Source organism: Coniophora puteana, assembly GCF_000271625.1.
Source record: "Coniophora puteana RWD-64-598 SS2 unplaced genomic scaffold CONPUscaffold_9, whole genome shotgun sequence".
Lineage (NCBI taxonomy): Eukaryota > Fungi > Basidiomycota > Agaricomycetes > Boletales > Coniophoraceae > Coniophora > Coniophora puteana.
Genome location: NW_006913061.1, coordinates 1382512 through 1407109, shown reverse-complemented (window position 1 = coordinate 1407109; position 24598 = coordinate 1382512). Strand labels below are relative to the sequence as shown.

Sequence of the window (24598 nt, the reverse complement as noted above, 5' to 3'; positions counted from 1 at the left end):
TTCCCACGCATGAATCCCGCTTACCCCAATCCCTTAGTCCATCCTTCTCAGAGCACGCCCTGACTGATTCATCTCCTCGCTCTTGGTCCTCTACCACGACCATGTCCCCCCATTGTTCACTCCAGCCATCGATAATCAAGCGAGATGTCATTCTAGGGTAAGCGTTCTGTATTAGAAGGTCACTACTTCGCAGCGCCTTCAGACTATAACAAATTGTTCTACGCAAACGCCCCGTGAGGAAATCTACAGCACTATGAAAAGCTCTAATGGTGTGTCTTGTCCACCGGAGGGTTGTACACTGTCCGGCTCCCGTCAGCAAGCCGTCGCCATTATCGGAGCGCTTCAGATACTTACAGATTTTCCGGTTCTTGATCACCGACCACTTGAACTTCTTCACCCAGATGGATATAGCGAACAGAGAGGAGAACAGGATAACAGCCTTCAAGCCAAGTTTCTTCCGCTCATCATGCTCAGGCTCGGCAGCCCAGTTCAAGAATGTGACGACATCCTTGGCCATTTGTGAAGTCGTGGCGGGAGTACCTGCACCAGTCATCTTCAGTCTCCAGATGCCTACATGCATGATCATTCGTTCCACCCACCGTCATCGTACTCAACAAGACCGTCGAACAGGAGACGAGCCATGCCAATGGCACCACCCGGGAAGTACGGATTGTAGTTCATGCCCTCACGGATCTCAACGCCAGCGGGAGGGTCAATGTAACCAGTCAGGAGGGAGAAGACATAGTCCTGCGCTATCTTTCAGTCCCGCTTCCGCATCATTATCGAAAGAGAAGCACGTACAGCACCGCCGTGACGAGCCTTGATGATCAAGGACAAGTCCGGAGGAAGAGCACCAGCGTTACCGGCACGAGCGGCCTCCTCGTTGGGGTAGGGCTTGGGCATGTAGTCCGCGAGCTTACCCGGACGCTGGAACATCTCGCCATTGTCGTCGGGTCCATCCTCGTACTCGATATCCTCAGCAAGCGTGCGCGCCTCGTCGACAGTGTGCGACACGCCGACCAGGTTACGCCAAGCAATACGGTCGAGAGAGTGGCATGCCGCGCAAACTTCGCGGTAGACCTGGAAGCCACGACGGATGCTGGATGGGAGGAGAGAGCGGGTTGGCACCGGGTCAATAGGACCGGGGTGCGCGGAGGAAAGCGGAGACGAACCTGCTGTGGTCGAAAGTGTCGAACAAGCCCCCGTGAGGCCAAGGGTACACGCCGGGGTGAAGACCATCGTCGGCGAGGGAGTTGGCGTGCACTTCACCGACGAAAGGGAGGGAGCCGTAGAGATGGGTATACCACGCTATCGAGCCAGCCGAGAAGAGCGTGACACCGGCGAGCGTCGCGCGCGAACCGACAAATGCCTTGAGCCGAATTTTTAGTACACGACGTAGTCATTCAGTTAGAACGTAGAGCACGTACCTCGAAGGCACCGGGGGCAGCGCTGGTCGATGCAAACCGGGCCTGCTGTCAGACGAATAATCCATGTCAGTTAACGCCGCTAGCGCGAAAAATGGGTGGTCTTGGTCACCTTGGGTGCGGCGGAACGAGCGGCGGCGAAGGCATTGGATGCAGAGGAAGCCCTCGCACCTCTGAGGGCAGCGAGCGGAAGCCTCGTGAGCATTTTGGCTGGGGTGAGTAGAGCGTCGAGATTTTCGACGAGGAATACAAGTGGTGAAGAGCGCAGAGTGACCTGTCACGCGTAACTGCCCGCCACGGAACGAACCGGACTCAACACCACTACCCGATCCACTGGCCGCTTTGACCTCATCAACAAAACTAACGATCACTTGCACATTTCATATCTTACTGCAATTCTTTCATTCGATCCCATCGACGACACGAAATCAAAAAAAAGTCTGTTTGCGCAAGTGTAATATGAGATACATAGCGTTCCTAGTAATAAACACATGCTGTGTGCCGCTGGCCCAACTCCAACATATGTACCGACTCGAGATATCCGAGCGCGCAACTCATGGTCATAACTGAAAGGGAAAGATCGAGGATAGGAAGTATAAAAAATAGTCGGATTCGTGTGCACTAGGCGAGGTTAAAGGTACTTTCGAGTCATCATCACGGGTGGCATCGCAGGGAAAAGAAGAACGTCCATCAACACGAGTCGCCTAAGCGTGCTAAACGCTGCAGCGTGGTCATCGTCCGGTCATGCCGGTTTGCCGCACGCTTCATCACAGGAGACAGTCGCAAAGGGCCTCTGAAAATGGAAGTCAGCGTTTCCGTTTCGGCGCTAGTGACTGAGAGGGTGCCTCACCTTCAGCGCAGCAACACAAACACGCTCCAGCCAAGCAGGCTAGGCATCCAGTTCCACCTCCGCCGCCACCGCTCTTCTGGGGCTGTTGGCTGGACACAATTGTGAGCAACCGAGTATGAACGCCGAACAAGAGCCGAGCAGGCAATTATGGTCAAAATCGTAAGGGACTCACACATAGACGGTCTGAGGAGGAGGCTGAGGCTGATACCCTTGGCCACCGTATCCTTGTGGGGGACCCTGTTGGGGGTAGCCGCCTTGATACGACTGCTGGGGCTGCTGCGGGTAGTATCCCCCCTGACCAGGCGGAGGTCCTGTGTATGTCGTCAGATTCTCGGGGACAGACGGCTTGTTGCATAAGTCGACGCACCCTGAGGCGGATAATATTGTTGCTGCTGTTGGCCGCCGCCATAGTAATCCTTGTTAGACATGGTTGTGGATGAGAATGTGAGTGGATGTGGTAAAACCGAGGGTGGGGCAACGCCGGTTAGGGCTTGTATATAAGTAATGCATTCCCACGCCCCTCATGGTGGCGCCAGCGCTGGGCCGATGGCTGTGATCTGCCTGACCTGACGCGGCGATGCACCCCAGTCTCTGCCTCCTCGCTTTTGGGGTTTCGGCTCGCCCAGGAGGACAGCATCTTCGATACACACTGCATTGCTGCGGGGAGCAGACCTTGCACTCAGCTCTTCTCTGCTGGACCTTGCGATGGGACTATCGGATAGCATACCATCCACACTAGACGATTGTCTTCTCGTCTCTATTGGCTGCTGCTGGCTTTCCTAGTCGTCCAATCAACGAGTCTGTCAACATGAACGGTTTACACGACTGAATCTCGAAATTCCTAACCTTGCCCAATGCCTGAACGTTTCAGCCTGCGGCACTTGTGCTCTGCCCTGTTGAGAAACTACCCTAGGCACCTCACTGCGTCTTCTCTCGTCTTCTCGCACCTTCGCGGAACATGTTCTTTTCGCCTTAGTCTCCACGACACAGCCCTCCGATGGGCATACACGCCGGCGCAGTAACTTGCATTCTCAGAAGTCGACTTTCTCTCCGTAGCGAATTTTGCTACAAGTAGTGCCAGAGGCGCTGACTGCTGCGGTTGAACGTTGCTCTTGGTGAATATTGGTTCTAGTGTACACACCCTATTCAGCTGCGCATGCGCTTTTCATGGACCATAGCCTCATATTCAGCGTACCCCTGCTTATGAAGAGGCTGGACTCACCGGGTCACCCTCAGACCCTGGACCCAAATTGCTGGTACTTATCGGTGCGAGTTAACCGTTCGCGGAGCGCCCACTAAGTTTGTGGGCCCTGGGCACATGAGATGAAGAGACAGATCTCTTTACCCACCATCAAATCTCATCTTGCTCTACTCCCAGGTGGAAAGCGTCGAAACGTCCGAAACCCCACGCCCGCTGTCCACGTCTGCGTTCTATTTATGTACACGTCCGTCTAAGGGTATCCTCCATCCCAACAGCAAGACCCCAGTGACACCTTTTTTCTGCTGCCCGTCTCGTCATGCACACCCACCAGCGCGCCCGAATACGTACATACGACCAAAATTTCTTTCTTCTTGACTCGGAAACCGGCGCCTGAACAAGACCCCGTACACGCTCTTCTTTCCGCGGTAAGCGGAGCGGGAACGTACGCTATTGCGTTGGCTCCTGTCCCCAAATTCGTCTGCTGCGTCATCCCGCCGGCGTCGAGCAGGGAGAGCCATGCGTCATCGGCTGATTATCTTTACCCGACCCGGTTCTGCTCGATGCGTTTCCGGTCTCAGCTTTTTAGCCTTTAGCTTTTGGCCCTTCGACCCCTCGATCGGGATTTGCGTTCTCGAGACCAATCAGTCACTCTTGTACATCCGCGGGACGGAAACCTTGTCCGGGCCCATGAACTTTGGCTGATATTTCACTATCTCACAACTCAGCGCAGCTCATGCCGACGGAGAGGCGGCTTCCCCACACGTTCCCACCGGAGTCGTGGCGTCCCCATGAGCGGGAGCTTCCACGCGGTACCTTTCGAATAGCCTATTAGCATGTCGTCGCTATCCTCCGTAAACCTAAGTTTGTGGATCGGGAGCGAGAGTCGGACTTCGGTGCCACCGCCGTTCGGTCGTTATTATGATGCCAACCACTACAATTCAGTGCGCAGACGCCATGGCAGTCGGGGGTTTGGGATTAGGCTGAACAAAAACGTATGTCGTCTCCGCCGGGAGACGCGTCTCCATTGGCCTTCTCTCATCCGATACCTTGTACGTCTTCGGAGGCTTCCGGTTGTTCGCTGAACCTTCGCAGTCGAGGCCAAAGCTACGCGGAGATGAAGTCGCGGACTTTATCGTCATCCCGTTCTTTTGAGAAGCGGGCTTTCGTGAGTTTTTCAGTGGCACCAGCACGTTGTGCAACCTCCTCGAGACGGTCGCACCGGTGATAACCATGTGGCTTCGGCGACCCCGAACACGCGCGCGAGAGAAGGAGAGGCGAGCTCTCGCACGACCACGTCACCGACGACCGTGGTTTGAGAAGGGATATCCGACAGTTCGGGGATGGCAGCGGGGCGATCATTTGTCCGGCGGTGAGTGAGCCCGGAATTTGGTAAACTAACTTGGAGCTGCGAACTTTCGAAGCTCTGAGCGATACAAAAACCGAACTACGTGACACGCCGAAGGCTGTTTTCGGGGATGAGGTTATATTCAGGCTCAGCTTTCAGGTTGACGGGTGATGCGAATGATGGACTATGATGGAGCGGCGCGAAGGCGCAAGAAGGCGCGCGCCTGAATGATGCGCTTTCGACAGAGAAGGAACGAAGAAGCACGAACGGTGGCTGTATATGTACTAGCACAGTAGACAAGGGAACCGGCACGTCAGCGAGCGAATTTTTCATGGGACCACTTAAGAGTGCTCAGAGTTTGGCTCAGAGCACACGCAGAGAAGTCGACTAGTATGGTCTATAAGTACTGCGTAGGGATCGTCGCCAGTAAAAAAGGCAGGAAAGCAAATTAGGACTATGTACTTGGTAGTTTGCGAGTAATTACTGCCGCGAACGGCATTGTGTCCGCCGAGAGGCGTCAGAAAGCAACAGGCTAAGACACGGACAGCATGGCAGATGATTGACAGCGAATGCAAAGGGAGCAATGTGGTAACGTGAGCGAAGTGATGAAAAAAATGCACAGAAGAACCAAGATGGACGAACGAAGATGCATGCAAAGTGTGAGATCTACAGTAACGGTCCGATAAAATCGTGAAAAGGCGTGAAAACCAGTAAAGTGCTGATCGTCATTGGGTCAGGGACTACTCGGAGTGAACACATTTATCCGAGCGCCTTGGCGGAGGAAACTCTGCGTCAGGCGCGTTGGCCCTGTGAATGCAAGATATCAGCATAATCCCGACGGTAAAACACGTCATAAAAAAACAGCGGCAAGCGAAAAGAGGCCAGAAGGCGAACTCAAAGCAGGAGAATAGAACCAGAAAACGGGTATTGCAAAGAACAAAAATAAGCCCGCGAAGGTACAAACACCGGGAGCAAGACGAAGCGCCAATTGAGTAGAGCAAAGGCCGCGGGAAAGCGAGCTATGTCTTCGACTTCGATCTTTGAAAATTGCAGAACAGAAAACAAGAAAATCGGAGATCTGTTCCCTGGCAGATCCGCGGAAGAAATTGTAACAGAAAGACGCTCACCTGGGGCTACGTAATCCTCATGGGCAAGGACGTCGAACGAACGCGTTCGCGCTTGTGCGAGCACTGTGCCTTGCTCACCGAGACTCATCACCCCCGCTGCGTCCGTCCTACATGAGGGTCTGAACGTCAGGTTTGGTGGTAAAAAGTGCCATTCCATGAAAATTTCCGCTCAACAGGGTCGAGACAATGACAGGGCACGCACATGGATATTCGCAGCAAGGATATGCCCAATTGAAAGCGTCCCCGATAACGAATGCTTACGTCCGGGAAAAGAAAATACAGACCAAGGCGACCCTGGAGATCTCGCAATTTCTGCGGTGAGCTCACAAGGTTGCCGTAAAGTAGCCGCCGCCTGGGTGCCGTGGTCGATGTTGCATCTGGAGAAGTGCCCATGTCAAGCTGGCGTGTGCCATCCTCTGAGTACAGCGACAGGTGTGCGATGAGAAAAGGCAATTCTACGTCACTGTAGAATAAGGTTGGGTAAGTGTGAGCGAAGTGAGCAAATAAATGCGAACGCGACAACATGACGTCGTTGTGAGCGGACAAGATCCGAGAGTAGCAAATAAAGTCGTTAGAGACATGATGGTGGATAGGTGTGGCACGTACGGAATTATTGAATTGCCGAATCGGTCCTTCACTATCAGCTGCACGACTATGGGAGGAGAGAGTGGTAATCGCGATAGTGTTGCCGATCCAAACTCAGCCGTCCGCTGGGGATGCTGCACTACGTCCAGCTCATAAGACCTGTTTACATTCGGAGAAGCCGTCGAACATTTCCAAAGAGATGTATTGCGGTCAGATAAATGCACCGACACCGTAAGCTATATTTATGCCCACTGGGGCGGTCACATACCTTGTTTGACTGTCGTTCAGGAAAGAGGAAAGGTGGACGCGAGGCGCATAAGCGGACGTGCTGGAGCCATTATTATCGGCCGAGGACCCTGACGTATATGGTCGCGTCCCCGACGAGCCCGCCGAGGACATCGATGCCCACGCAGCGGGTGGCGAACGCGATACCGACGTATTGCTCGAGGCTGAGCGTGGCGACGCGTCGCGCGTAAATAGCGACTGAAAGTTCGCCTTCGGCTCTCCGTCGCCGTTGCTGCAACACGAGGTATATTTAGATCATGGATACGACATATAGGTGGAGAACGAGGTGATAGATTAACAGCACACTTACGAGGAGGGTGGAGGACAGACTAGAGGTGTGATAGCCGGAGGCATGGCAGGTGTGCTAGACAAGTTCGGACGCAGTAGGTGCGTGGGTCTTGAATGAGGGCGGGCGCGTGCGTCCGCGTTCGACGGGCGCTAGACATAACGTTAACTTTAAATTTATGTACGGCATGACATGGCACTCACTGCGGTGGATTTCGGCTGGCGCGAAGAATGGAGGTGAGTGATGAGCGAGTGTTCGTGTTTTGGATACGGCTGGTGGCGGACGGGGCGAGAAGGTACGGGGCACGCGTTGTGGCGCTCGGACGCGTCGATAGTCTGGATAGCGTGCTGTCGAGGTATACTCGGTGGCACGGACGCGAGCATGCGTAAGGTTTGGGAGGAAGTGGAGAAGAGGACAATATGGTATACTGGTATGTGGTATATAACAAGCAAGGTTCAATAAGAGGTGATTTTCTGAGAGAGGCAGTTGAAAGCTGACGAACGATCGGAGGAGAGGGAAGAGTATATAAGTCATTTTATGGATGATGATCGTATTACCGCCAGCGGACCACGAGAGACTGTTGGGGGGCTGACTCTCGCACTCATCGAGAGAGAACCGCAAGAGTGTAACTGGATCACGATCACCAGATCCACCAGGGACTCAAAGTCGATCTGCCTTTCACCGATATGGCAAAGGCTCCTTCGGCCAATAGACACTCCCCCATCGAGCGATCACTCTCCCGAATCACCCCCATAATGCCCCCGCACCGCTTATGCGAAATCACTCCAGCACCGGCTTCTGGAATCTCACTCGACGGAAAAAGAAAAGAATAGAGAAATCATTGATTAGCAACTATGTATCCGTAAATGTGGTCACTCAATTCGAATCCGTCGAATCTGTCCCAGCTAGTCTAGTCTATCGATATCCAGCCAATTACCGCCCCTTAGACGCTCTTCTTAACATAGCTCCAAAGTCCCGCCATCCCAGATACAACCGTAGCCGCAACAAACGCGGGCTTCACCCCGGCTAACAGCAAACTTTTTTTCAACACACGCGAGCCAACACGTAAGTCACACAAACACGTACCTGTCGACTTGAACAACGCGCCCGTGACCGCTCCCGCCGCCATACTCCCGGCTGTGTCATGTTTTCCTCGCCACGCGTCGATCGACGAGTTCACTCCGTTGTATACCAGAGCTGTGGGTCGATAAACCAACCCATCCCACATCACACACGAGGTCCCCACAATGAATTCAAACGTCGTTCCATCAAACATCATCATCATCACCGCCATTCCGTCAGTCGTCCAAGGCCAGGAAAGGTATCACAGAAAACACAAAGGAGCATATCAGATATGTCCCTCCTTAACCGAATATATGCACGTACCGAGCACACCAGCAGAGTTCCCTATGAATGTCCCTCGCCGCGTGACAGCGTTTAGGACGCTGTTTAGCCGAAGCCGGGCGTTCGACACCGCCAGTGGGCGTCGTGCTCCTTCGCTAACGCCCCATGCGCCACCTAAAGCCAAGCCTGTATGAACGCGAAAATGGTGTCAACATCAGCGCCGGAACATGTGATGTGCAAAGACAATAAGACAGTCCCAAGAAGGGAGCGATAAGGAGTGGGTGGGAGAACACGCGGAGATCCGGGGCACTGCGGGCGTCCTGCCGTTTGTCCAGAGCCAGGTTGAAGGGACAGGAAAACGGTGGCCGCTTGCGGGTCCAGGACGGACGGACCGACACAGCAGCATGGCGCGGCAAGCCCATGAAGAAAAACGAAAAGGGAAAGCGGGGAGGAAAAGAAGGGGACGCTAACCTCCGAGGTACATTGTACCAGTGCCATAACACAAATCGTCCGACCAGCCTCGCGAAGGAATAGCGGTGTCTGCTCCGGGAAGGTCGTTTACTTTGTCGTCGTCAAGAACGAGGTAGTCGAGTTGATCCCCGAGCTGAGCCATGGGGTGCAGCTTCGCGGGATCGTATGCGCCCATGAGCAAATCATTCGCAGTTACAGCCGTCTCCACAGGGGGCGAACTGTCACGAGAAAAGGAAGCCGAACGAAGGTACTCGGCGGCATCCTGCTGCTGAGGAGAGAAAGTGTTGCTGGACGATTCGTTCGAGGACATGACGGTCGGCGAGGAGGAGAGTGGGGTGGAGGACGTATGCGTCGGAGACAGGAGCGGCGCGCGGCGGTTGTGGGCAGCAAAAAATTGGCGGCACGGGATGACGCGCGGGAAAACATGACCAAGCACCTTCCTAACGGGTACGTCGGAGAGTGAGTGACAGGCAATTCCGTCGCTGCCGGTTTGGACGAAGACAATTAGGACGGTACATCCAGAAATGTCGTTCGCATTCACCAGACTCGCCCGCACATCGCATCTTTCAGCCAGACAGGCAGCCGCAACGTGTAGTCGCCGGTCCGCCACTGCATCATTACATACACGTTCTTTCTCGAGACCCCACCTCTCAGCTGCCCTCCGTCAAAACCGTGTCTTTCTGTCTCCTCCAAGCTCGAAATGTTAGTTCTGTTCCTGTTACCTGTCATATAGGAGACTCACGACTCAATTGTTCGTCGGGTTCTGATAACGATGCTGATCCAGGCTACGCGACGTCCACGACGCCTCACTCCACTGCGGTTGATCCTGCTGAGCAGGAGGCCATGCAGGCTCTAGAGCAGGGTACTCAAAAGCTCGAAGAAGGCGACGTGGAGGCCGCAAAAGAACTCTACAAGCGTTCCGTCTCCATCAAACGTAATGCAAGCTCTCTCTTCAACCTCGGCGTTACACACTATCACCTCAGTAAGCGGTTTTCCCGGATGGTCCCTCCCCAAAGTCTAAATTCGCGACGCGTATATGCGCGTCTTTCCTTGACAGAGGAGTTTGACGATGCCATCGAATCGTGGAACGAGTCAGTTGAGCTCCAGCCTGATAGTCCGGATGCACACACGAGTGAGTACTGCATGACTCCTTCCTGCAGCTTCTGACTGTCCTTCTGTTCTTATGGATGCGATCACAACGCCCACTCTGGAACTTTGTTCATTTGTTTGCCGCCGCTCCAACGACGTCTGGATCTCCTACGTTCTACATGGCCGCGGATGATCTGACTCTAATCTCGTACTGTCTCTGGCAATTCATTCTGTACCCGTCTTTCCTGTGTTAGACCTTGCGAGTGCATACATCATCTCGCCCGTCCCACGTCCCGACCGCGCATTGCACCATCTACAGCACGTTCTTCTTGCTTACTTGCCATAACGGGTCCGCTCACTATTGTGTTCCAGCATAGCGGCTAGCCTCGCGCCGGAGGACCCCGAGATCGCATTTAACCTTGCCGCAGTTCTCGAAGCCAGTCAGTTACCTCTCTGTCTCTGTCCGATATCGGTGTGGATGCATGGTTTCTCCGCTGTTGCGGATACATCCACACCGGTGCCTTTCTCTCGACTTGACGATCCTCGATCTCCTCGATTGGGATGGTTTTTATTGTTCTCGCTCTGTGCCTCATTTATTGACGTGCTATATGCTGACTTCGCATCTTTTTATTCCACTTGGGCGCTCGACATTACATAAATCCGTTGGCTCTGGCTCTGGACTCACCGCGGATGTATACTCACAGCTGATCAACTTGATGAGTCACTGAAGTATTATCAGCGCGCTCTCGACGCGGGCGTTGAACGCGCTGGAATGCATATGCGCAACGTGCGTATTTGGTCTTTTCTGATGTATTTATCTGCCGAAATCTGACGACCCTGCGATCAAATCTCGTAGGTGAGCGCTAAAATCCTGGGTAAGAAAATGAAGGATTTGGAGAAGGAGCAGAAAGACTCCAAGTCGCCGGATGGAAGTTCTTAACTGCATCTGCGCCCACCGGGAACATCGCACCCACCTGCTGTCGGGAACACCCTGGTTTGCTCCGCAATTCACGAGGCTACGCCCGACGCGCCACGTATATAGAATTTACATAGAGCAGCGGCGATTTATTACTGCCTACTGTGCATTATCATGCTAATCAGTAATCCTAGATATTTGACAAAATTTATGCAACGGCTGTATTCGGCAGCGTAATTGCCAGTTGCTTGTGAGATCAAGTTAGCGGACTTAGCCAGCAAAGCTGGGCTATTTCAAGGATTTGATCTTGTGGGCCAAAATCACGAACTACCAAAACAGAGTTCGCCGTGAGGAAGAATCGGGTCCACCAGACAGCCGAGTCGCAGGCTGGAGGACACCACGCTGACCATGGAAGACAGTGTGACTGCGCAGGTGCGCGAACAAAGGCCATTCGCCCGCGCTAGTCAATCTGGACAGGGTCATTCGCTGAACCGGATCCTGAGAGGGATGTATGTCCAGCGGAATTCTGGGTGCTATCACCGTGGCTTCTCTCGCTTACTGCGCGATTCTCAGAGCTTTCAGGAGGCGGGAACGACCTGGAGGAAAGTTGGGAAACGGAAGCGGGCGAAGTCGACGAAGCTAGGGCTGTGTCGTGATGACGATGGCTTCCACGAGCTGACTGTGACTGCAACCCTTGACCGATCCCAGAATTGCCCCAAGGGCGAGCCCGCGCTCTCATGGAGCCGTCGCCCCCACCACGAGAGGCATAATGGTAAGGCGACGCACGCCATGGGCCTCTCCCTCCTCCCACACCTCTCGGAGACGCCCGCGACGATGCGACGTAATTCCTGGCCGTGTCACCGCGCGAATGGAATCCTTGCACACGTGGAAAGTAGTTGGTCACCGTACCAGGCCGGTTATCCTCGGGGGGCGAATCCAGGAGCCGCCGAAGGACCGTCACAAGCTCATCGCGAGTCCAGAATGGCGTAGGATGGTCAGCTGGCTGCAACGGCAAGAGGTGATCTTGACCCTCGTAGGCCCTCGGCCAGACAAGGTCCCTGGCGAAGCGAGATAGAATGGATAAACCCTGCTCTGGAGAAGTTATGGTCGGGTGGGACGTGCCTGCGAGGAGTCATTGTCATACTTTGACACTTATCTATTGAAATACATTGTCAACTGGAAGAACGTACGTGTGTGAAGGCGCGAGGCACAGACCTTCAGAATAAATTGGCAACATGAGCGATGAGACTAATCACGATCCCCGGAACTCGAGGTGGGGGTACGGATTCACTCACATTGTAGGGTGTATCGAAAACAATAACGCCTACACGTGTCCCAGGAAACTCGCGAGCAATGTTAATCCAATGGGCACGTTGGCTAATCAAGGGCATTGATTCACTCGCCCGTGGATCTGAGGGAGAGAAGCTCACGTAGGGTCAACATTCGTACGGTCGACACATACAGACAGTCCCTCGGCGAGGGCCTGTCGCACGGCTACCTCCACTCGTAGTCTGCTTCCAAGCTCATCTTGATTGCACCTCCGAAAATGTGGCAGTCGGTTCTCAAGCGCCTGAGCAAAAGTGGACTGTGTGCGGATCAGGCAAGGTAAGTTCCAAACGAGGATCGTTAATCAGAGTTGAGTTGCGCCACCTTTCCCGAGGCTATGAGTCCCACAAGCATAATTACCACTGGTCCATCGCTGAATTGGGCGGGGTGTTGCTGAGAGGCTGAATGGCCTACATCGTCCGAGTTGTGCGCATGGGTCGGAGTTGTCATTAATGACATTAGGAGAGAGGTCGATAATGACCGCGCGATGTCAGACGCATATATATGGTCCTGTATGGTCCGTCATTGACCCCGAGACAAGTGCATGGCATGACCCCCTGTAGACTAGTTGCCATGCTTCCTCGACATGTCACACTATATAGTCGCCGACGCGCTCGCGTATTTGACCAGCGTATTTGACAAGCAAGCTGCCTTTGAGACTCGCTCAGCCAAGTCCCCTTGGATATTCCAAAGTTATGTGCTACCTAACCTAAACTGACCACCTATTACACCGCTCCTGCAACACTTTCTGGGGCGAACAAAAACCTCACAGTACCTTCATTGCGGCCCAGCATGTTCGCCTCGTTCGCTATAGCCGCACGAACATCGGCTCTTGCCGCGCCATCCACGGGGCGCAGCGCCCTCTGTTCCGCTGCCTCGTTCTCCCGGAGCGTAATCTTCAGTTGAATGAGAGAGTCCGCCTTGTATGGAATCTGCACAGCTGGAGCATGTCCGGATTGTCCCGAAAACGCGTGCATTGGCGACGGATGTGGTGACGGCGAGGACGGCGTTCGAGGTGAGGTATTTGCCGATGGGTTTTGCGCTGCCTGAATGAGGAGGTCCAGGGTTAGGTGGGCGATCTCTGGAAGTGATAGCGTTAGAGGCCTAGATTCGTGATGAGGACGCTGGAAAGAGCTATACCGTCCAGATCTTTAGCGTGAGTCATGTAATTATCTTCCCATGGGCCTGGTCTTTGAAGCATGGAGGCAATCTTTCGATCCGTAGCCGTGGGCTGAGGTCTTTCGGGTGCGAACACGTCCATGCATGCTAAAAGTGCTGCAGTGTAGATAGCCCCCAAGGCGACTACATGAGGAGGGTACTGGATAGGGACTAGCGTCCGGTGGCTACAACCATATCAGCATAGAGACAGATAGAGACAAAGAACATTCATTACACGTCGACGGATAATCTCCAAGCGAGCTTTATCAGTGCCTTTGATGCTGCAAGAGGTTTAGTACTAAAGTAGAAAGTCAAGGAGAGTAAGCACCGTTCAACGTTCGACCCAGCTTGATGACGTAGGGAAAGGCCATTCTGGACGTGAAGTTGAAGCATATTGTTTCCAATATGAGGCGTTCGACGGCAAGCAGTCGCTGCCGGTCTTGCTCTACTGTCTATGGGTAGGGATGAGTTTCATTACGTTGATTCAAGGCACGCCTCGACCTGTGGGTCCATGTCTACGTCTCCGCCGATAGACTTTGACCGTGCGGCAACTTCTGGGAATCGGACTAGATAAGACGACATGAGGATTTCTCGCGGTTTCTTGAGCGTGTCGTGCATCTTCGAGGAAACGTAGATCGCTGCCAAGGAGACATCCTGCGCACCTCGAGTTAACAATACTGTTGACACTATGAAGCGAGTGCAAGGCACACACATGGAAGTGGAAGTCTTTCCGGGGAAAGAACAGGTGGAAGCGGTGGTATAAGCTTTGAGCCGTCGCAATAGTCTTTCGGGGGCTTGAGACAGTCAAACCTTGCAATCACGTTTGAGTTAGAGTAGACTCACAACCCAATCTTTGTCCCCACCAGCTCTATGAACCCACAAGCTTGTTGTCGAGCCTTCTCTTCTTGGCCGGTGGAAAGTTTGCCTCGCTGCTTCTCTGACAGGTACTCGACCTCGTCCACAGAGAAGTATGGATGGTGGTGCTTTGAGAGCGACCTAGGGCCTTGTGTTGAAGACGGACCGCTCTCCATGAGTTGCGCGCTGGCGACGGTTTGCGGTGAGCAACGCTTGTGAGGAGCTTGCACGGGCGTTCGGTGGACATTGGACTCACAGATCTCTGACAGCGGCAGATAGAGTTCGGGGTAAGCAAGTTTGCAATGGAAGCCGGAAGCAATGCAAACTCCGACCGGCAATGAGTGCTCGTAGCACGTGGTTCCCACGCGTCATGGACCAGGGTCGGTCCGAAGCATGCGGGAGTCGGAACACACCATCATGGAAGTCGTAGTTGTTGAGAAGTGGCTTTCGTAGAATGACGGGAAAACTCTCGGGACAGAAACCTCAATAAATGGAATAACAATGGTCCATGACATTTGTATATGGCTTTCTATCTATCGGCAACATCTAAGTCAGGAAAATTTCTATGGTAGGTCGAGAACGATAGCAACAGCGCAAAGGTATAAATTGAATGGTAAACTTCTACTATGTCCGTAGCGACATCGGGCTTCGACATCGTTGCGGCGGTCTAGTTCGTCGTCGGCTGACTGATTATCTATTTTCTGCAAGTGGCGGATATATCTCAGCTGAGAGAAGTCAGTGTACGGCAGTTCTGATGCATTCTGTGGTGCATACCATGCGGGCACCGACAGCGGGATCTTAACCGTCGTCTGCAAATACAAAAAGTCGGATCAAACATCTCAGCAGACAAATACATCACAGAAATGACATACAGCAAGACCCTGTAGAGAAATCCTGATTACGAAGCGGCGCGCGGAAAGTGAAAGGGGCGCTTACCGAAAGACTGGTTTCTTTGTACTTCACACTCATGTCAGCGGCGGTAAGACGCATGGCCTCGATGGCTTCGTCCAATGTAACACGGTAGACACCGTCGCTGGCCATGGAGAGTTGAGCGGCCGTGACGGCCTTAACGGCTGTTGAAGCAATCAACACCGTACTCGCATGTTCAGGGCGCGGCAACTGCTAACCTCCAAGACTATTCCTTTCCTGAAAGGAGCTAAGTTTAACTCTGAAATAGAACGGAGCGGAAGTTGTGGGACCCACGATGCACGGGACTTGGACCAGCCCATCTATTGGGTCACAGGTCAAACCTAAATTATGCTCTGCGCGGGTCAGAACTAGAAGACAGAGGTCTTTGTGGCACTCACCAATTCCTATCTCTGCGGCCTGTTTATTTCCTCGGGGTCAGAGGCTTGACCCTTGATGAGAAGAAGCAAAGGAATACCTGAAGAACGGTTTCCGGAGATGCCCCCATGCACGCTGCGAAGCCTGCACTCGCCATTGAGCAGGCGACTGCAAAACGTGTTCAGTGAACAAAAGCCAGAGTGATATGAGGATGGTAGTACCTCCGACCTCAGCTTGGCAGCCACCCTCAGCGGCCGATATGGTACTTCCGCGCTTGAAAAGCATACCAACCGCCGCAGCGGTCAATAGGAAGGTTTTGATGGTCTTCTCTGGGTCATCGCTCACGAACTGAAGCGGATAGTCCGTCGATAGCTCACTAAACATGTTGTCGAAAATTCTGTGACATGGCGTACCTCTACAATGTACTTGAGAACAGCCGGTATGACGCCAGCGGCCCCGTTTGTCGGTGAAGTGACGATCCGTCCGCCGCTGGCATTCACTTCGTTCACGGCGATTGCGTAACAAGACAGGAAGTCGACGGCAGGAATCATCGTCTTCCGCTGTTCCAAATTTTGTTCAGAACTTTATCGCTCATAGATCTCGTATCTTACCGGTGGCATAGGCAGAATGGCATGATCGAAGGACCCCAAAACCCATGGAGCCCGTGAAGGCGTGCTTCCACCATTGGCGACCTTGCTCGACGCCTTTTGTTCTGGCTTTGAATCATCATCCGAGTGCGGTGAGTCAATCGCTCCGACCGGAAGGGAGCCCGATGCAATCATGGGGTTCTGAGACCCTGCAAGCCCCGGGTAGAACCTGGATGCACCAATTTTAGGAGTCGCAACATATGTCAAAGGGAGGGACACGGGTGTTCCTGTCCACGCACCCTCGCATGAGTCTTCTGTAAAGCATGGGTGCTCGGCGGCGAAGTCCCAAGCGTCCCGGCAACGTCTTCTCTGGCGTGGTGACGCCTGAACGAATGCATTCGTCCATGACGGTCCAAATGCGCATCAACTAAAGAGAAGCCCGCTGTAAAAAACGCCGCAGAGATGAAACGATAAGGTGGCACCTTCTCATGAATCTCATCTTCACTCAACCCGAAGTACCGTTCATTGTCATGCACAATCTGGGCTATGGTCAACTGATATTGGGGTTCAGAAGTGATGTTATGTTTTTGAAACGTGATGTCGTACATTGTGCTTCTTAGTGAGCGCGAGCAAGGCATCCCCAGATTCAAAGGGGTAAGGCGGATGCCCGGGATCATTTTCGTCACGCGAAGTACGCGCAACTTCTGTCATGGGATCCGATAGGCTATGTGTTTGGTTCAGTCTGGCCCCATGAACCGCGCTTTTGTCGACGCCCTTGTAGAACATATTCTCGTCCACTGATTGAAACTCAGGCTCTGCTCCGAGAATCGCGACAAAAAACAAGATGTTCACACCTTTCGTCTTATCATTAACAACGAAGCCACCACCAACACTGTTCCGATGCATTGTTAGGGTAGCCCAAGCCACTGCACCGTCACTGTAAACCTTACCTGAAGTATTCATTTGTAGCTAAAAGGTCACCGCCCTCGTTAAAGCACGAAAAACGCATTCCGTTAGGATGCGTTTTGAGGACTTGGTCCCAGCGCCAGACCATGTCTCGGTCCATATCAAAGACAACATGATGTTTACCACCAAGGTGTAGCGACTTGTTTGTGACGATAGCCTCATAACGCGAGGGTATCGTTCCCGTATCAATAGTCTCCGGGTCAGAGCCTACAGAGGTATGAACCCTTGTCACCTGTCTGTATGGACTATCTCACCTTCAAGACCTAGAAGGATAGCCTGCGGTGTATGATGCCTGAGAACACGAGCGATAGTCAATCCACTGTGCGACTTATGAGGTAACGACATACCCTTTCCCTTGACGCGTAGACCAGATATGAGCTAGGCATAATTCGGAGGCGTGAAACAGTGCGTACCTGTGGCCGCAAGTGAGCCGTAGCTACATAGCCGCAAGGGGTCAGCTCAAAAACACGACGGCGCATATATGATGGCATACAGTGCAATCTTCACGGTTTTGACCTTCAAGCCTTCGATATGAGCACATACAGCCACCGAGACGACAACTCACTTGATCCAACAGCCCCAGCTCCTGCAGATCGGCTATGAAGATCTTTCCCGCTCGCATAGGACCCACCGTATGCGAGCTGCTGGGACCGACTAGCACAAGCAACGCTTGAAATCTCTTGTACATGCAACGCGGCAGTATAGTGCTTACCTCCGATACTGAACAAATCAAAGGTGGATATAACGGCGTGCCCGGGTTGAACATTCTCCTCGAGCACCTGGACAGTCAGGCCTTCAGGGTCCTTCTTGTTCTCCTTCTTGGCCATGATATCGCTGAGGTGCGAGACACTCGAGGACTGGGAGATGGTCCGGCGGGAGGTTGACGCGTGCATCCCGGACGGAACGCGCAGAGCGCGTACATGGCGCGCCGTGGCGCGAACCGGACGCAGGAACATGACAGAGAGGTGCGGGTTACCTTTGGGTGGTCGAAAGAGAGTCAAGTAAGTGCTCGGTGTAGAGGACGTTGGGGTACTCTGCAGTGCTCGAAGCAGCGGAGGTCCGAGTCCGTTTCTTGAAATCCGAACGGCGACGTACTGGTGTATCTTTATATAGCCAGCCTCATAAGGCAGGTTGACGTAGTGAAATTGCTCATGCATAGCTTAGGTCCGAACGTGCTGCCAGAGGCTTCCCGTTCAGTTGCATGCATCTGGCGTTCTTCACGAACTTCATTTGGAGGGAAGTATGTGCTTGTGATTTATGGAACATTGGCCAGCGCACCCGTGCCTCTGATTTCGCGGTTCGGGGTAAGTTGACGTCTCCTCCAGCGTGGCGGCCCGAGTTCCGAACCTTATTTCCTTCAGTGGCCTCACTTTAACCTTCAGTCCAGCAAAACGTAGTAGCACTTGTCAATGAGAGGTGTTATTATCTTTCTTTGTCTGAAAAATAGAACATTGTCATAAGCTGAGTGATCCAAGAGGACGCTGAGTACCAGAGGGTGACCACGATTGAATGTCCTTCAAGTTGAAGCTAGCGCTCGTTATTGTTCGTAGAGCTGCTCACTTAGAGTACGTGTCCCTCCGGAACGACTATCTTCTGACACAGGGTCTGCCTAGGGGCGACAAGTGCCTCTCGCACATCTCTCAACAAACCACCTTAGCGGCTCAAAATCCTCTTTTTGAAGTCAACATGATCTACTTTCTCCTATCCTCGTCTCCAGTATAAGAAGCCAATCAAAGAAATTCGCTTTTCCGTGTGCAGGTCGTTGCAGGTCGTTGCTCTCGAGTAACTTACTCGAGTGCTAATAAATACTTGAGTATTCGTCATGATGACATCGTAGAAACGATGTGAACTACAAGAGAAACCGACGTTTAGCCGATGTCCATTTAGCCTGTACTCGATTCTGGTGACTTAGTTGTTTACCACCGTTGGCAGTCTTCCACCGTCTCAGCGATCAACGTCACACCGTCGCCGTATGCCACAGGTTCTACCCCGATATGTTATGGCTGAAACAAAAGGCTCTGCATAAATAGACCAATCGTGACCACTCGTTGCAGGCACGCGGACGATCTACTTGTGCACTATTCTGAGGCCGAATGAATGAGAGTTGCCGTCACAACGCACTGACGATTCTCGATAAATGTAGCCGCTATGGCCGATTGGTTGCCTTGACCGTAAGGACATTTCGCTCGCTGACATTGATTGGCCGAATGTTGCATGAAATCAGTCTTCTCGTGAGACTTGGTGCGAGAACAACAGATGTATTCCCACTACCTTGGTAACATGCATCTGTGTACATGTCCTTCGGAGACAGGTTTTCTGGTAAGTAGGAACATGAAGATTAAATGGTAGCAAAGTAGCCAGTCTTGGAATTGTATAGATGAGACGTCAATCATACTTTACTTAGCAGGCGGATGAACGGGGAAGAGGACCGTTGGGGCGAGCGTCGCTGATGGTGATTGGAGTTGCGGACACAGTACGGGAAAGAGACACGGCAGGCAAAGTTGTTGAGATCAAAAATTATCAGAATCGGGGTGGTCAGTCTGTTGCCACTGGGGTCACTTGGGTGGTCGACGCGAACACAGTAACAAGCAGCCAGCAGAACTGGCGGCCACTCTTGCCTCTCGCCACGATTGTCTCTGACGCTTCAGCTACGACTCTTCACGCCCACCCCAGACACGCCCAACAGCCCCGAGCACGCGTGACAGTCAACGTTCACGAGGCAAAAGCCCAAGAGATATTACCACAGGCAGTTTTAGTCAGGGTGCATTCCTGATAATTCACTCGGCCTTCAACTCGTCACCAAAGGATCACCCCAATCTGATCTTCAACATATCCTTTTCGCCCACGCCTTCGTCGGCCTGCTACGTGTGTCGGTTGGCCATTTGAGCAACAGAAATCATGAGCCCGCAGCCCCCAATGGCAGTGGTCAGCACTCCAGTTCGAGACCGCACGATTACATCCAACTCCGTCAGCTCGTCCCCGATGCCCTCACGTCCTTCGGCGTCAGGCTCTTCCTCCTCGATGGCAAACTCCTCCGCCGCTGCCCCGTCCCATGCTCCGGTGTCCATGGAGTCGCTACTCGCGAGTTACGCGTCTTCACCCGACCCCACACTCGCTGCCCTCGAACACATCGTGTCTGAACGCAACACATTTGCCGGTCACAACTCACAGATGTGGAAGTTAATTGAGAAGCAGCGTACCGCATATGCACAGGTTCTCAAGGAACTCGAACGGGTCAGGGGCGAGAGGGATGTGCTCAAGTCTCGGCTGCAATCAGCCGGTCTCGGCGGATCCGAGAAGGAGCGCTCGAGGAGTTTACGCACATCGTCCTCAAATGCTACTCTCCCTAGTAAACACTCAGGTGTGTCAGACTCTCGAGCTGGCATGGTCAGGACGTTATCCGACCATACTGGTGTGTTATTTTCAGTCTTGATATCATGCAAGTAGATCTAAGACTTTCATTTCACAGCGAGCGACTCTCCAAAAGCAGATCGTCCGAGTACCCCTCCTGCCTCGGAAACGTCCATTTCGTTCGATATGGGTACGGAGGTCACTCCTTCCAATAGTCGTTCCGGTTCTTCGACGCACGCCCCTGTCCTAGTCCCTCCCAGAGGTACATCTCTTGCAATGGTTCCTCCCTCCCCGAAGTCCTCCAAAACACCTTCACCGAGACCTTCCCAGTCATCCATGGGTGAAAGTGCGCGTCGATCAAGTGATCTCGAACGGACGCCTCGACCGGAAGTCACAACATCACCAATCTCTCGCCACGAAAACGCCACCGCATCTCCATCTCCACAGCCGTCACCGGTGATTGTGACTTCGCCACCATCCATAAACCGAGACCTGCCCGCTGGACATTCGCAGGCGTCCTTGTCTCCTCCCAGCAGCTCCCAGACCTCGCTAACAACGCCCGGAGGCATGCTTGCCCCTATCAAGGAGTACACGACCGCGAGAGAGTCTAGAGTATCCCTGCCGGACGAAGCAAAGCGCTATATCGCTTCGATGGGTGACAGTCCTGTTCCTAGTCCACGAACTGCTGGATTTGGCGGACAAGGCTCATCAGGTGACAGTTGGGTAAGGCAGGTACCTACAAATAGTTCTCCTCTCCACTTGCAATTCCAAGCATCTGGCGCCGAGGCGGAGGGAGAGAGGAGTCAAGATAGCATGAACGGGGTCGCATTCCTCGACATGAGCGAAGAGGACGGAGACGAAGAACCTGCTAGGGCGGAGCGGAAACTCAAGAAGAAGAAGCCACGTGCTGGCGTTGATGACTTTCCTCTTCCGCCATCACATAACCAGATGCAAGTGCCAGACACGCAGCATTCGGCTAGCACGACAACGCTCGTTTCTTCCTCTGGATCGCACAATTTGCAAGTACCTTCTGGCGCAGACATCGACATGTCTCCCGAGTCTCCTCTGCGGGCTTCATACCTCACACCCGAACCAAAACCATCCGGCTCATTTGCCAGCTCCCAGAGCGTATTCCGTCCCCTTCGATTAGTTTACGGTGATCTCAAGCATACTCACATCAACGTCTTGTACTCATCGATCAAGGCGAATGACAAAGGAAAAGAGGTCATCTCCTTTGTCGTAGAAGTGGACCCAGGAAACAACAAGGAGCCGTGGAAGGTGGAGAAGCTGTACTCGGACGTCCTTAATCTGGATCAACGGGTGCGATCGAGCAGCTCGCGGTCGGTGCAGAAAAAGATGGCGCACTTACCGGAGAGCAAGATGTGGAAGGACCATGCGCCAGCGAAAGTGGACCAACGGAGGGTACGTGTTGCATGCTGCCTGCTCTCACTATGCGCCAATATATTACGCAATTAGAACGCGCTTGAAGGGTATTTGCAATCTTTAATTAATCTCCCAGTCAAGGAAAAGGACGACATTATTGCTTTCTTCACGTCAGACATTGTCCGAAACGACAAGGGTCCGGTGTCGCAGGTAGGATACAAAGAGGGTTACCTCACGAAGCGTGGCAAGAATTTTGGTGGTTGGAAGAGACGTTACTTTGTCCTTCAGGGACCAGTCCTCGAGTACTATGAAAGTGTATGTCCCCTCCTTTCTCTTTTGGAAACCAGTCGCTTACATTCGTTTAGCGAGGTGGAGCCCACCTTGGTTCGATCACAATCACGGGTGCTCAAATTGGACGTCAACAACGCTCCCAGGATAACGAGGATGAGAGGAATTATCGCCACGCCTTCCTCATCATTGAAGCAAGGAAAGGGCAGGGTGGACACCCACGCCATGTGCTGTGCGCGGAGAGCGATGCCGAGCGCGACAGCTGGGTCGATATTCTCGTGCGCTACGTGTCGGGAACGTTCAACGACGATAATAGTACGTACCCGACAATCGGGCCCAGTCCATTATCGACCAATGTCGCAGGTGTACAAGGAGCGCTCTCTGCCCAATCGCGGTCCAGCACGAGCTCCAACCAAGACTCTGTAGCGTCCACACCTAATGGCAAACGAGCAGTTCGTTCGATGTCTAGGGATGATATATCTCGCGGACCCGCTGTGCCTATATCGTCCCTTCCGCAAGATCCAAACAACGCCAAGTTCTTCCAGGCTGCACCAATACCACCGGACAACCATATCCGTTCCGAGAGCCCTGCTCCCCGAAAATCCTCTGATCCTTCCCCCCTCGAACGTACGAGCTCGGACTATCCTTCTGCAGAAGAGAATGCCCGGCGTATGCTTGAGCGCTCCCAGACGGGCGGTAGCCCAGAGGGCTTATCCAGCTCGCTGCCGGAGCGGTCACCTTTGGAGGCTGCCAACCCGAACTTGGTGTCGTTCAGGGCTAACTCTGAGCTCGGGCACTACCACGACACAGTGGACCAGCGTGCGGTGATGAAAGACCCAATTTCTCCAGAACAGCGCAAGGACCGGAAATCTTATTACCCTTCGCTTGCTCCGAGCGGCGAGCGACCCATGTCCCCTGAGACCACTTCCATTCGAGAAGCTGTCAGCGGCAAGGTCAAGATCTCGGGTCCCCTCAGTGGTGCGCCTATACCACCCGGGTACAAATTCGGTGGCAAGGAGAAGGAGAGCAACGAGGCTCCACCACAAAACGATAGAAGACAGAAGGGCAGGTCATTCTGGGGCTTTGGCAAGTCTGTTGGTACGTTGGAAACTTTTATTATATTATGTTTGATACTTAAATGTCGAAGCTACAGAAAAACCTGTCGTTCATGTCCCCCGGGCGGTGTTCGGCGTTCCTCTGGAGGAGTCGCTGGACGTTGTCGAGATCGCTCGACTTCCCGCCGTTGTTTTCCGTTGTATACAGTATCTCGAAGCGAAGCAGGCTGAGCAAGAGGAGGGTATCTATCGGCTGAGTGGAAGTTCGGCGGTCATCAAGGGCTTGAAGGATCGATTCAATATGGAGGGCGACGTGGATCTGCTGGCGTCTGATGAATACTGGGATCCACATGCTATTGCCGGGTTACTGAAGAGCTTCCTGCGTGAGCTCCCCGCAAGCATCCTTACTCGGGAACTCCATCTCAAGTTCCTGGCTGTTATCGGTAATTATACGTATCGTTCAGCATCTGAACTGAGGCTTACTTTTGAATAGACTTTGTCGATGCACAGGAGCGCATTATGGAACTTTCGCACCTCATTGCATCATTACCCCTCGCGAACTACACTCTTCTGCGAGCACTGACGGCACACCTTATCCTGATCGTTCAGAACTGCTCTATCAACAAGATGACCATGCGCAACGTCGGGATTGTGTTCAGCCCAACGCTCGGTATCCCTGCTGGTGTCTTCAGCTTGATGCTCGGGGAGTTCAACAGGGTGTTCAATGTCGATGGTATTTCCGAGAGAGGAGAGTCGCAAAGCCCAGACGAGGAGGAATCCGAGACTTTTAAACGGAACAGCCAACAATACAATGATGCAGCTGCCGACCAGTTATTAGGCTTGTCTGGTCGAAGTCTTCAATGTGAGTACACATATACTGGTTAAATCGTCTTCGTTTCTGACACTGGTATGCAGCCTCAACGGACGAGTCGCCCTCGGACAACGACAGCCTATCAATCCAGACCGAAAGCACCGCTGACGAAGAGACTATCGAGTCGGGCGCATTTACGCCCGTTCGGCCACAGGTCCACGTCCATCAACCGCACGACGCACCGTCATCGTCGAGCAGCGAGATGCTCTCGCCCATCAGCCCGGGGGACACTTCGACCATGCGTCGATCGCACGCCTCTGACGTCGCCGCCAGCCGTGGGCTCAACATCTCCACCGCCGCGAACAAGCGCGCCAACCGACACAGCCGGATGATCGGGCTGCCTGCGTCGCCGCGACCTCCACCAGATGCGGTCGACTCGCCGATCCCGCCCTCGCCGGCGACGGCAAAACAGGGATGATTGCAGTCCCACCCCCCACAATAATCGGGACAATAATCGGGATTCTTTTTCGAACCATGTTTGTTTTGTTTTAATCGTGTTGTTCCCCTTTTACGTCTTCAACCGGTTTTCGTCGTGTCCGTTAATTATCCTA

General features: G+C 53.3%; 9 protein-coding genes across 9 annotated transcripts; 2 read left to right on the top strand and 7 right to left on the bottom strand.

Moving 5' to 3' along the window:
* Window positions 1-139: 139 nt before the first annotated feature.
* CONPUDRAFT_127096 (uncharacterized protein) lies at window positions 140-1674 on the bottom strand. Its single transcript, XM_007772695.1, has 7 exons — window positions 1537-1674; window positions 1428-1472; window positions 1173-1369; window positions 802-1099; window positions 600-747; window positions 355-540; window positions 140-298 (listed from the first exon to the last, which is right to left on the bottom strand). Exons 1-7 carry the CDS (start codon window positions 1627-1629, stop codon window positions 264-266), a joined length of 1002 nt encoding a protein of 333 aa, XP_007770885.1. The 5' UTR covers window positions 1630-1674; the 3' UTR covers window positions 140-263.
* A 183-nt stretch (window positions 1675-1857) lies between these two features.
* On the bottom strand, window positions 1858-2933 carry CONPUDRAFT_166982 (uncharacterized protein). Its single transcript, XM_007772694.1, has 3 exons — window positions 2642-2933; window positions 2275-2585; window positions 1858-2217 (listed from the first exon to the last, which is right to left on the bottom strand). The coding sequence occupies exons 1-2, from the start codon at window positions 2681-2683 to the stop codon at window positions 2277-2279; spliced, it is 351 nt and encodes a 116-aa protein (XP_007770884.1). The 5' UTR covers window positions 2684-2933; the 3' UTR covers window positions 1858-2217; window positions 2275-2276.
* Window positions 2934-5229: 2296 nt separating this feature from the next.
* Window positions 5230-7544, bottom strand: CONPUDRAFT_138355 (uncharacterized protein). The gene is made up of 7 exons (XM_007772693.1): window positions 7307-7544; window positions 7128-7255; window positions 6801-7049; window positions 6554-6691; window positions 6150-6410; window positions 5948-6066; window positions 5230-5627 (listed from the first exon to the last, which is right to left on the bottom strand). The coding sequence occupies exons 1-7, from the start codon at window positions 7484-7486 to the stop codon at window positions 5554-5556; spliced, it is 1149 nt and encodes a 382-aa protein (XP_007770883.1). The 5' UTR covers window positions 7487-7544; the 3' UTR covers window positions 5230-5553.
* A 407-nt stretch (window positions 7545-7951) lies between these two features.
* On the bottom strand, window positions 7952-9556 carry CONPUDRAFT_127089 (Tim17-domain-containing protein). Its single transcript, XM_007772692.1, has 4 exons — window positions 8919-9556; window positions 8490-8633; window positions 8190-8300; window positions 7952-8129 (listed from the first exon to the last, which is right to left on the bottom strand). The coding sequence occupies exons 1-4, from the start codon at window positions 9226-9228 to the stop codon at window positions 8047-8049; spliced, it is 648 nt and encodes a 215-aa protein (XP_007770882.1). The 5' UTR covers window positions 9229-9556; the 3' UTR covers window positions 7952-8046.
* A 1827-nt stretch (window positions 9557-11383) lies between these two features.
* Window positions 11384-12508, bottom strand: CONPUDRAFT_59583 (uncharacterized protein; the record flags this gene model as incomplete). Its single annotated transcript, XM_007772270.1, has 4 exons — window positions 11384-12045; window positions 12114-12138; window positions 12219-12300; window positions 12354-12508. Coding segments are annotated over 4 exons (924 nt in total), but the record flags the coding sequence as incomplete, so codon positions are not given.
* Window positions 12509-12929: 421 nt separating this feature from the next.
* Window positions 12930-14458, bottom strand: CONPUDRAFT_138351 (cyclin-like protein). The gene is made up of 7 exons (XM_007772691.1): window positions 14251-14458; window positions 14120-14201; window positions 13909-14061; window positions 13736-13859; window positions 13643-13688; window positions 13390-13592; window positions 12930-13330 (listed from the first exon to the last, which is right to left on the bottom strand). The coding sequence occupies exons 1-7, from the start codon at window positions 14436-14438 to the stop codon at window positions 12975-12977; spliced, it is 1152 nt and encodes a 383-aa protein (XP_007770881.1). The 5' UTR covers window positions 14439-14458; the 3' UTR covers window positions 12930-12974.
* A 448-nt stretch (window positions 14459-14906) lies between these two features.
* On the bottom strand, window positions 14907-18143 carry CONPUDRAFT_127082 (L-serine ammonia-lyase). Its single transcript, XM_007772690.1, has 22 exons — window positions 17812-18143; window positions 17665-17753; window positions 17593-17615; window positions 17513-17535; window positions 17447-17453; window positions 17354-17391; window positions 17084-17306; window positions 16988-17025; window positions 16740-16930; window positions 16616-16687; window positions 16433-16560; window positions 16158-16362; window positions 15960-16106; window positions 15768-15894; window positions 15647-15714; window positions 15570-15588; window positions 15466-15524; window positions 15390-15408; window positions 15199-15335; window positions 15135-15143; window positions 15037-15071; window positions 14907-14987 (listed from the first exon to the last, which is right to left on the bottom strand). Exons 1-22 carry the CDS (start codon window positions 18053-18055, stop codon window positions 14984-14986), a joined length of 1905 nt encoding a protein of 634 aa, XP_007770880.1. The 5' UTR covers window positions 18056-18143; the 3' UTR covers window positions 14907-14983.
* Window positions 18144-20120: 1977 nt separating this feature from the next.
* Window positions 20121-20381, top strand: CONPUDRAFT_30436 (uncharacterized protein; the record flags this gene model as incomplete). The annotated part of the gene is made up of 1 exon (XM_007772208.1): window positions 20121-20381. A coding segment is annotated over one exon (261 nt), but the record flags the coding sequence as incomplete, so codon positions are not given.
* A 1116-nt stretch (window positions 20382-21497) lies between these two features.
* On the top strand, window positions 21498-24465 carry CONPUDRAFT_59686 (RhoGAP-domain-containing protein; the record flags this gene model as incomplete). Its single annotated transcript, XM_007772275.1, has 7 exons — window positions 21498-21872; window positions 21927-22148; window positions 22199-22615; window positions 22706-23219; window positions 23269-23619; window positions 23670-24038; window positions 24092-24465. The coding sequence occupies 7 exons, from the start codon at window positions 21498-21500 to the stop codon at window positions 24463-24465; spliced, it is 2622 nt and encodes an 873-aa protein (XP_007770465.1).
* Between the last annotated feature and the right edge of the window lie 133 nt (window positions 24466-24598).

Bases quoted from the DNA above. Each gene is read 5' to 3' on its own strand.
- CONPUDRAFT_166982 (XM_007772694.1), bottom strand. From the start codon at position 2,683: ATGGCGGCGGCCAACAGCAGCAACAATATTATCCGCCTCAGG. The intron at 2,586-2,641 runs GTGCGTCGACTT...CGACATACACAG, and splicing joins ACAATATTATCCGCCTCAGG to GACCTCCGCCTGGTCAGGGG.
- CONPUDRAFT_127096 (XM_007772695.1), bottom strand. From the start codon at position 1,629: ATGCTCACGAGGCTTCCGCTCGCTGCCCTCAGAGGTGCGAGGGCTTCC. The intron at 1,100-1,172 runs GTTCGTCTCCGC...CCTCCCATCCAG, and splicing joins GACACTTTCGACCACAGCAG to CATCCGTCGTGGCTTCCAGG. The intron at 299-354 runs GTAAGTATCTGA...GGAGCCGGACAG, and splicing joins GATCAAGAACCGGAAAATCT to TGTACAACCCTCCGGTGGAC.
- CONPUDRAFT_127082 (XM_007772690.1), bottom strand. From the start codon at position 18,055: ATGTTCCTGCGTCCGGTTCGCGCCACGGCGCGCCATGTACGCGCTCTG. The intron at 16,561-16,615 runs GTGCCACCTTAT...GCTTCTCTTTAG, and splicing joins AAGATGAGATTCATGAGAAG to TTGATGCGCATTTGGACCGT. The intron at 15,715-15,767 runs GTACTACCATCC...CACGTTTTGCAG, and splicing joins CTGCCAAGCTGAGGTCGGAG to TCGCCTGCTCAATGGCGAGT.
- CONPUDRAFT_138355 (XM_007772693.1), bottom strand. From the start codon at position 7,486: ATGCTCGCGTCCGTGCCACCGAGTATACCTCGACAGCACGCTATCCAG. The intron at 6,692-6,800 runs GTATGTGACCGC...GAATGTAAACAG, and splicing joins CTGAACGACAGTCAAACAAG to GTCTTATGAGCTGGACGTAG. The intron at 5,628-5,947 runs GTGAGCGTCTTT...TTGCATTCACAG, and splicing joins TGAGGATTACGTAGCCCCAG to GGCCAACGCGCCTGACGCAG.
- CONPUDRAFT_138351 (XM_007772691.1), bottom strand. From the start codon at position 14,438: ATGGAGAGCGGTCCGTCTTCAACACAAGGCCCTAGGTCGCTCTCAAAG. The intron at 14,062-14,119 runs GTGTGTGCCTTG...CGAGGTGCGCAG, and splicing joins GGAAAGACTTCCACTTCCAT to GATGTCTCCTTGGCAGCGAT. The intron at 13,593-13,642 runs GTAATGAATGTT...ATATGGTTGTAG, and splicing joins TGGAGATTATCCGTCGACGT to CCACCGGACGCTAGTCCCTA.
- CONPUDRAFT_127089 (XM_007772692.1), bottom strand. From the start codon at position 9,228: ATGTCCTCGAACGAATCGTCCAGCAACACTTTCTCTCCTCAGCAGCAG. The intron at 8,634-8,918 runs GTTAGCGTCCCC...GCGTTCATACAG, and splicing joins TGGTACAATGTACCTCGGAG to GCTTGGCTTTAGGTGGCGCA. The intron at 8,301-8,489 runs GTACGTGCATAT...ATCGACCCACAG, and splicing joins GAACTCTGCTGGTGTGCTCG to CTCTGGTATACAACGGAGTG.